Here is a 10,316-nt window from a genome sequence, read left to right on the forward strand (position 1 = left end):
CATCTCAGTCCCTTGTTTTCTTTATCATTTATATTAATGCATAATATTCCATCTTATGTCTGTTCCATAATAATTTAAGCTGCCTCTATTGGTTGACATATATGTGCCGTATATATGTCAATTGACATATATATGTCAATCAATAGGGAGCAGCTTAAATTATTATAGATGAGACATAATTTGGGATAATATATGTATATGGAATATATATACACAAATCTTTTGCCATATAAATGTTTTAGTGAATAACCTTGTACACCTGTCATTTTGCATATATGTGTGTGTGTGTGTGTGTGTGTGTGTGTGTGTGTGTGTGTGTGTGTGTGTATATATATATACACACACACATATATATATGGGTATCTCTGTTGAGTAATTTCCTAGAATTAGAATTGTTGAGTCAAAGAGAATGTTTTCTTTGTCGATACCGTGAGATTGCTAGAGGCTGTACTAGTTTACTTCTCTCCTAGTGATGTATGTATTGTCTGTTTCCCTAGAGCCTTGCCAGCGCAGTGTTATTAACTTTCTAGCCTTTACCAGTCTGATAGGTGAAATATTTTTTTGTGTAATTTTACTTTGTGTGACTTATGGGTGAGGTTGAGCATCTTTTCAAATTTGTAAGACCATCTACATTTCCTTTTCTGTGACCTGTTCATAGTTTTTGCCCATTTCCATTGGATCCTTAGGTGATTCTTTTCTTTTGAATTTTAACAGTTCCTTAGGAGTGTGTGTTTGGTTAAATAGTCTTTATTTAAGAGTGGTAATTATTCCTATTTTTAATTCAATCTTCAATATAAAATACTAAAACTGCTGTCATTTTGCATTGTAGTATCAATCCTTTCCTTATAACAAAAATGGGTTTAAAGTTGGCATGAAATTAGAAGGCGTAGACCCAGAACACCAGTCTGTGTACTGCGTCCTCACCGTGGCTGAGGTAAGCTTTGTCTTGTCTTCATTTTTCAATTAAAATGGTGACTATGGAGTTTTAGTTATGAAAAAAGATGCCACTTGTTGAGTGCTTCTTAATTCCAGGCANCCGGCAAGGCAGATGTGTACGTAAGTGTGGAGTCAGGGAGGAGTTCAAGGCTGGAGACACCACTGGGAGTATCTGGTAGACAGGTGATCTTTTAAACCTAGGGAGAGTGATTAGATAGAGAAAAGAAGGGGACTAGATTGGATGGAGAAGACATCAATGAAGGGACTGAGAAAGAAGGGCCAGTGAGGCATGAGGAAAATCAGAACAGAGGGGTGAAGGAGCTAAGGGAAGAAAGTGCTTTCAGGAGGGGGAGCAGGACCTGTGCTCTTCCAGAGTGTAATTCTTGGAAACGTTCTTATTTTGTAATGACCTCAGGCCAAAAGCAACACAATTCTCAAATGACCCATATTCTTACTTTCCTTAAAACATATGAAGTGAAATTGAAGAAAAGTACCAAAAAAAAAAAAATAACACTTTCTAACAGCTCTCTAACTTTTCGTTGGTGCCAATTTCATGAACTTTTAAAAATCATCATTTTCCTTTCTTATTGTAGGAGAACAAACAAGATGGAAGAATCTTGAGGGGTTCTCAGAGAGCCCGAAGGAAAAGGCGAGGTGATTCGACTGTATTAAAGCAGGGTGAGTTGATGAAAGAAAGGTTTTACTTGTAACTTTATGAAATTTAAAATATTTCACACAAATAGACATTTTACTTTTAGCTGTAATGCACATAAGGCAGTTAAAGTGTTGCTTTGGGTTTTTCTTTGATTAATTTTTGTCAATAAAAATTATGATTTTGAAGTAGATAAGGGGAAAAAATGGAAATTAGTAACTTTTGAGTAGTGTCAGGGCAAACATGAGAACATCTTACTTTATTTTTGCATCAAATAGGTTTCATGTACTTTTGCACTTTTACCAGAAACCTCTGCTGTTGTTCATTTCCTAGGATTTTTAGTGTTTAGTGCTTCCCTCAAACCACAGCCTCCTGATGTTGTACCTTGTTTTCCTTTCATTGTTCATCGGCAACACTTTATTCTCATGAGGAATCTAGTCCTCAGGTCCTTCCCTTTAATACTTGAGCAGATGAACTGGCCACCGTATTCAGCTGGACCCTCGGTCAGTTCCATAGAGGCTTCAGTGTCCTCCAGGCTTTCTCCCCCTGACCTGCCACACCTGCCCAGCCAGCCCTTCATGTTAGGTCACTCAGTTTTGCACAGCTCCTCCCAGTCATGTTGTCCCAACACACCAGGGCCATGGCACAGCCCCTCTTCCATGATTGGATGGGTTCCTTGTTCATCTTTTAAGTCTTCAGCAAGAGTTCGAAGTATTTCTACTTGCTTCAAGCACACAGCCTAACTTANTGCTCTTTCTTCTGTAACTCATGTTTCAGTTGACGGTAGCGCCATCTGCCCAGTGGACAAGCAGGAAACCTAGGAGTCACCCCCGTTTGTCCTCCCCAGCCCCAGCCTGTTACTTAATCCTCTCAGTTTTTATTTCCTAAATACATCTCAGATCTGGCCTTTTCTATCTATTATCACTGCCACTGCCTTAATTCAGGCCCTGTCAGCTCTCACCTGAACCATTGCAGACATCTCCTAAAAGAATCATTCTGCTTCTGATTTCACCCAGTTTATCCTGTGCACTGAATTTCGAGGAACTTTTGTAGATTGCTTATCTGACACTTCACCACTTTCTTTTTAACTCTTTAGCAAAACATATAAAGATCTGGGTGACCCATACCGATCTGCTTGCTTTATCTCTTTGCTCTCTGTTCCGTTCTTTGTACGTTGTGTTCTGGCAGTGCCAGCAGCACTGAATTACATGTAATTCTCCCGACACATCATGTGGCTTCATGCTTCCTTGTCTTTATTTGAGCTGTTTCTTCTAGCTGGGATGCTGTTTCTCTCTTTGTCCAGCTGGTAAATTCCTTTTTGGCTTTCAAAACCCTGTTGAGGCTTCATATCAGAAAATCCCTCCCTGACCTCACCCCAGGCCGAGTGAATCACTTACTCCTCTGTGCTACTTCTGGAACTTGTGCGTGCTTCAATTACTGCATGTGTCACATGTTATTATAAGTACTGGTTTTCTTGCCTGTCTTCTCTTCTAGACTGCGAGCTCTCTTGGGCAAAGTCTATACTGTCATTTTCAATGTCTAGCTTAAATTGGTGCCTAATAAATGTTTGCTGAATGAATGATTAGCCCAACGATTCAGGCAAAAGGAAATGTGAGTTCCTAAACAATTTGGATAATTATGAGTCAGGAGATCTACATTAAAAGTAAAACAGAGAGACGTTGATTTAGCCTTCAAATTAAGTAAAAATAAAATTACTAATCAAAAGATAATAAACATGAAATGACACAAATAACCCTTTTTACATTTTGTCAAGGATACATCGATAAAATACGATTATATACATTGACGGTTACATCTTCTGAATTTAGTGTCTAAGGAATTTTGTTCATTTTACTCCGAACTCTGTAGAAAAAGCCTTGGACAAGCTTTTGTTTATCTTTTCTGCAGAATTGTTGTTATATAAATGATTTGAGTGGTTCCTGCCAAGCCCATCCTCTCCTCCCTCCCAAGTGCCATGGTTTGATCATTCATTCATTCAGCAAATTCTTCTTTTACTGTGTTGCTAACAAAATTACTAGAAGAACAAGTTTAAATGTATTTTGGAATGTTTTCTGTCATGGTTTTACATTTTTTTCTCTTCTTTTCATCTTCTAGTCTTTTCAGAGAAGAGTGGGATGCCTTTCAGGTTGAAGGATCCAGTGAAAGTAGAGGGGATTCAATTTTGTGAGAACTGTTGTCAGTATGGCAATGTAGATGAGTGTCTTCCTGGAGGAAATTATTGCAGCCAGAATTGTACTCGGCATATCAAAGACAAGTAGGTTTTTGCTCCATTCCATCTATACAGTGGGTTTTAGAGTTCAAGGTCATGGTGCTTGGGAAGACAGAAACTCTCCGACCTCTGTACTCTTTTATGCCCTTTTTTTTTTTTCAGAGACTTTTCCTTTAGAGACACATGGACCTTGATCCCATTCTTGGTCCTAGTGACTTCAGTCATGTCTGATCTGAGTTTTACTGCTTATGTCCTACCTGCCATACAATTCCTGTCTCTTTCCTTGGTCCTTGTTTGTATTAATTCAGTTGCTCCCCAGCTAAGAGAATTTAAAGTTCTCTGGCTACATACACATTTTGATGATACTGATGTTTATGGAAACACAGCTTTGTTTATATTTTGGGGGTTCTTAGGCAACTCAGCTCAACCTCTACAAATGGAATAAAGCTGATTGGAAATGAACTGAATGAAGATGGCCATAGTGAGTGGTGCAATGAGTTATGTGACTGCTGATCTAAGGGCAGACTGAGAAATACAAGACAAGGCTGTCAGCTGTGATGGACAGTGGTGTGACTTTTGGGGACTCTGAGAGAGTTCACCTTATAACAAAGAAAGTAATTTCTTGTATAGAATTTTACACTACAAATAAATGACTTGACATTTATATTTTAGTGGCATTTCCCATGTGTTTTAATCAGCACAGGCTTGTGAATTATCTGTTTTTGTTGGCCAACTGATATTCTATAAAGTTACTCTTGGCCTTTCTCCGTTGGACTTGTCACTCTTAATAATTGCTAGTTCCTTGCTTTAAAGTTGCCCCACAGACTAAAATATCTTTAAATGACTGATTCTTTTATTAGTATGGATGGCAGATGTGAAAGACAAATAATTTTAAACTTGTTAGATTCTGTTTCACGCATAGTGCTGGTCCCCTTTTGAAGTTAACATGTAAGCTAATTTCCAGTTTTTACCTTGACAGTGTCATCCATGTTTGAAGTGTTCCTTATCTATGATATTTCTAATGCCTATGCATTTCTTTTGGCGGATAAATATTTCTTACTTCGGAGCGTGATTTTTTTTTAAAAAAAATTTTGCACTGATATTCAACATGGAGATGTTTGATAGGTGTTGTTTCCTGTCACTATTTTGGGTTTATAAACACAGCAGAGATCAGAAGGAAGAAAGGGACATAGGAGAAGACAACGAGGAAGAAGATCCTAAGTGTAGTCGGAAGAAAAAACCAAAACTATCCCTGAAAGTGGACTCCAAGGAGGATGGAGAAGAGAGAGAGGATGAAATGGTTAGTATCTCTCACAGGGGCGCTTCCAGATGGGTAGCACCACGGTCAACGGCACTGGCTCTGCAGCCGGCTACTGGATTCAGGTGCTGCATCTGGGACTCTCTGTGTTACTATCGGCAAGCACCTACCTGCCCTCTGTGTTGCTGTCCTCATCTCAACACAGCAATGATAAGTAATAGTACCTCTTCCTCAGGGTGAGGAAGTAGGATGTCCTGAAATTTATTGCTTGAGTGACAGAGGCCGCAGCGAAACCTGTAGTGTTGCGAATGAATCTTCAGTCCCTCTCAGTACCAAGTTGCCAATCCCTTTTTGGTAAATTGCAGATAGATCTCATAAAACTATGTGCGTAGGTAGAAAATGGCAGGTAAACGTCAGGTATATTTGAGGAGAATTAATTCAAAATGTGTGAATTAAAACAAAAATATCTTATCCCTAAAGTATATATTAATGGTCCTATATGAAAAGAGAGCTTTGAGATCTTGAAGCATATCCCTTAAGATCAGTACTGAGCAACTTTTATTTGCTAGTCACTATTCTAGGAGCTGGAAATGCAGGGATGAATGTGACGGCAGGAGGACCGGATCTCCTTCCTCAGGGACATCACATTCTTACTAAAGGGGACATATAATAAACAAAACAAACAGGAGAAATGTCAACCTGTGGCAGGTGCTTTGCTGAGAACTGCAGTAGGGTATTCAGACTGGCTGACTAAGTTGTGTTGTCAGGGAGGCCCCCCAGAGAAGGCGGCATGAACAGTGTGATCTGAATAATAATAAGGAGCAGCTTCCTAATGTTAGGAGTGAGGGGCCCCAGGCAATGGGACAGCTAAGGAAAAGTCCCTGAAGTAATGTGTAGCATGTTTTGTTTGAGGAAATGAAAGACAATGTAGTTGAACCTTGGGGGTTAGGAGGGAGTGGGGTAAGATGAAGCCGAAGAGGTCCGGTCATGTAGGGCTTTATGGTAAACGAGGGTAACAGGTTTTCATTTTGTTCTGAGTGTGATGGGAAGCCATTGGAAAGCTCAAGGCGAGAGAGTACTTTGATACAATTTATATTTTGAAATGATGGCTCCAGCTTTGACATGTGAGAGCGAGAATGGAATCGGGGAAACCAGTTTGGAGTTCATTGCAGTAGACTAAGAGGGCTCTGTAAGGTACTTAGATTTTTCACTTGAACAATGGACTAGATAATGGTGCCATTGATTGAGAACAGGAAGGCAAGGCTTGGGTGTAGAATCTAGAACTCCTGGGCATCGTGAGTTTGAGGTGCTTTTTACACATCCAAGTGAAGATCCCAGGCAGGCAGTGTGGGAGACCAGCTCCCGCGGGTTCCTGGGAGTCCCTCAGGTGGAGGCGGAGTGGGCGAGGAAAATGAAGAAAGACGCACGGAGACACAGGAGCGCTTTTTCAAGAAGAGAAGTGTCTCACTTTATTCTACAGCATGCCCCTTTTTATAGTGGGCAGTTGACCATTATCTCATCAGTAAAAAGTTATTTTACATAGTTTAGATCAGGGTTTTACTTCCTCTGTAATTCTTATGCTCCAGGGTACAGCTTNATTAATTGCATATTTTGTGTGAAATAATGTTCATTGTTAAGTCTATAATCAAGGAAGAGAAAAACAGAAAGGGAACTATATGGTGAATAAAATTTGCCTAACTAGTATAGTCATCTAACTGAAGTACCAAAACACGTGGTAATATTAATTAAGCTCTGTGAGGTTGTGAGTGTTTTAGTTTGGAGTTCCAGATAGTTAATTGGGTGTAGGAACAGGGCAGTTTTCTTATTGCTGCCTGTTGGAAAGTGACCCTGCTGTAAAACTGGTACATGATTTTTAAATTATGTGAATACAGTTGATGGATGCCAGGCCTTCAAGCAGAGGTGCAGAGAGGATGCAGGTCTTGCTGTTAAGTGTGTACTTATCTCTAATTAAATCTGTATGTTTCATAGACAGTGATCCCATCAGGCTTTCGAGTTGGAATGAAGCTTGAAGCTGTAGACAAAAAGAACCCTGCATTTATCTGTGTTGCTACGGTAACAGATATGGTGGACAATCGTTTCCTGGTACATTTTGACAACTGGGATGAGAGCTATGACTATTGGTGAGATATTTTCCATTGCTGTGTGCTTATTTTAATTTAGTGCTTATCCAAGTAAACCAGGTACATGTTTAAAAACAATTATAATGCAAAGCTTGTAATAGAAAATAATAGTGCTGTCTCACTCTTTTCCAGTTCAGATTTTTAACCTTTTACCTGTTGAAAGTCATTTGCTATTCAGATTTTAAAAATGCTTTTTATTATATGTTATATATGATTTTTACAGAATTCTTTTTATTGTAAGTAATTCCATGATTGCATCACAGAGTCAAGTACTTTTGAATGGTCAGTGTGTTTTTCCCTAGCTTTTTTCTGCAAAGCATAATTTTCTCCCATAGGATGTTTTTTTCTATTCATTCTGCAATAAAAACATTTATTGAAATATAGACCATTTCAAACATATACAAAAGTAGAGTAATAGAGTGACCCTCCTGTAGCTATTACACAGCACCAACATTTATCAATTTATATCTGCTCTTGTCTCCTCTGTATTCCTGCTCCTAAAATCCCAACACCAGGATTGTTTTGAAGTAAAATCCAGATATCATAGTGTTTCATCTGTGAATATTTCAGCATCTTCTAAAAACAGGAGATTTTTCCCCCCCAAAACATACAATGTTATATATGCTATAATAGGACTAACATACTTAAACATTCTTCTCAATTGTCTTGAGGTTTGTTTTTGTTTGTTTATTTGATGGTTTTAGGTCCAAACAAGGTGCATACTTTATGATTGCTTTGATGTGTCTCTTGGTTTCTTTTAATGTATAGATTCCTATTCCTCTACATCTTCTTCTTCTACTTGTAACTATTATTAAAGAAACCAGGTTGTTGAGTTGTCCACAGTCTGGATTTTCTGGTTGAACGCATGTCATATTGCTTACCATGTTCTTCTGTTCTTCACATTCCCCGTAAATTGGTAGTTATGTTTCATTTAAAATTATCTTTATCTTCAGTGAGTGAATGAATGAGAAAACTAAATCTAGAAATAACTGTAAATCTGTCCTTTCTGGGTCAAACAAGTTTCTCCCCTTCTGTGTTTGATGTGCTGTGATGATGGCAGTACCAGTGTGATGACTGGGATCTAGTCCTTTTATTAATAAATGATATTTTAAAGCAATTATTAGAATTTATTGAAATGAGAGCTTTTTGTTTTTAAAGTTTTGAGTCATTTAGGTTGAATGGTTTTGTTTTTAGTTTTTGCTTGATAAACAAAATGGGTGAATGTTAAAGTTAGTTTTGTGGTCTAAAAAGTATTACAGGGTTTTAAAAGTATAAGTTGCTTATTTGACATGATATGTATTTCCTTTAGAACATACTTCTGGGAAATAGTAATGAGAAAGTATAGAGGAATTTGTCAGTCACTTTTCTTTGATGCCAAATGCCTAGAGAATAGGAAGGATCTTGAGTTCTTTTTTAGAAAGAGCAGAGAAGAAAATTCATCTTTTAGCTCTGATTTTTGTACTTTTATGAGCACAAAATAATTATTTTTAGGATGCAGTATACTTTGAGGATTAACTTATATCTCTGACCATTGACATAAAATTATATTTTAATTGTTAGGAAAAGAATAGTACATTCTCTTCAATATGCAATTAAGACACATTGAAAATTGTTAAGTGCACTGGAATGTCTCCAGCCTTATTAAATGTTACGTTCTTTGATCCTTGAGTTTTGGAACTTTTTTCTNTTTTCATGAGCTCCATCTTAGCCTGTTGAAATCTCATCCCCAAAATTCCTTTCCCCCATTTTGTTACCTATCAAACTATTGCATTCTTCCTTTTATTTCCATTATATGTCAAATTAGTCAAAAATAAAATTGATGTTAGCTGACTCCATATCTTTAACATATTCTTTTGCTGCTCAAAATCCGCCCTTCACTGAATTGATTTTCTCCCCCCTCTCCAAGATTAGGAGCCTTTCCCCAACCACTCAGTGCACTGGCTTTTTCTAGCCCTCAGTTTCCTGATCTCTTAGGAAACGTGTTGGGAGCATCCTGCCTCTAGAAGCACTCACTTCCTGTAGCTTCCATGGCACCATTCCATCTTGATTTCTTGCTCTGTCTTCTTTTACTCTGAGTTCTTCTGCTTCTTTTTTCCGCCCGCAGAAGTATAGGTCTGCACTACAGTTCACTTCTTAGCTGTCATTTCTTTAGAAGAGGTGCCAAGGGAAGAGCCTGAGAAATACCTGCTGTGGTAGGAAGAGAAGAGCCAGGTCTAGTGGTAGCTGGAGCTCACAGTATACACCGGTGATTTCTTTTTTGGAAATTCTATCATTTTAATTTCACTTGCCTTTCAGGTTTGCCTCCTAAAGGGAAGAAAGCTTGGTGCTGGGCATCCTACCTGGAAGAGGAAAAAGCTGTGGCAGTGCCAGCGAAGCTGTTCAAGGAGGTATGGGCCCTGCTGAAAAGCATTGTCTCTAAGAGCACAGGAGCCGCTTATCGACCTCGAGTTAATATTGTCATTTCCGCCATCTGTTTAGGAAACGTGACAGGACAATTTCTCAAACGTACTGGTTTTCATGTGTGGACTTACGTGGAGGGGTACCTCCAAGGGCAGCTAGCATTGATACATGCACACCTTTCCCGCATGCCACATGCATGGACACACACTGACACACGTGCTTTTCTGCCAGTATTTACCAGGCCTTCACTCACATTAAGAGGGATACTTCTGCCACTACTAAAAAACTAGTAGATAAAGAAACACTGGAATGAAATGTCATGTCAACATAATGACTTTGGAAGAATAAAAATGAATTACAGAGGTTTACATACTATCACAACAAAAATCTTAAAAAGTGTTACTGAATTAACTATAATAAAAATATTTTATCATAAGTGATTTAAAATCAGTTGAAAGTATAGACTCCAACTGTGGTTCTAGGTAGGAGCTGCTACTCCTAGGCTAAAACACGGGTCAGGAAACTTTCTGTAAAGGGCCAGAGAATAAACATTTTTAGGCTTTGTGGGGCATCTGGTCTCGGTTGCAATAACTCAACTCTGTTGTTGTAATGAAAGCAGCTGTAAACAATATATATAAGTGAATGGACATGGCTGTATTTCAGTAAAACTTTAATTACATAATCAGGTGGTAGGCTGTA

General features: G+C 38.4%; 1 protein-coding gene across 1 annotated transcript in view; it reads left to right on the forward strand.

Annotated features, from left to right (window-relative positions):
* Positions 1 to 10,316, forward strand: part of L3MBTL3 (L3MBTL histone methyl-lysine binding protein 3) — a 136,790-nt gene that overhangs the window by 28,032 nt on the left and 98,442 nt on the right. Inside the window, exons 6-8 of the mRNA XM_019628837.1 lie at positions 3,704 to 3,863; positions 4,983 to 5,118; positions 7,066 to 7,217. Of these exons, the coding sequence (XP_019484382.1) occupies positions 3,704 to 3,863; positions 4,983 to 5,118; positions 7,066 to 7,217 (448 nt within the window). The remainder of the gene's footprint in view (positions 1 to 3,703; positions 3,864 to 4,982; positions 5,119 to 7,065; positions 7,218 to 10,316) is intronic.

This window comes from Hipposideros armiger, unplaced genomic scaffold, assembly GCF_001890085.2.
Source record: "Hipposideros armiger isolate ML-2016 unplaced genomic scaffold, ASM189008v1 scaffold_811, whole genome shotgun sequence".
Lineage (NCBI taxonomy): Eukaryota > Metazoa > Chordata > Mammalia > Chiroptera > Hipposideridae > Hipposideros > Hipposideros armiger.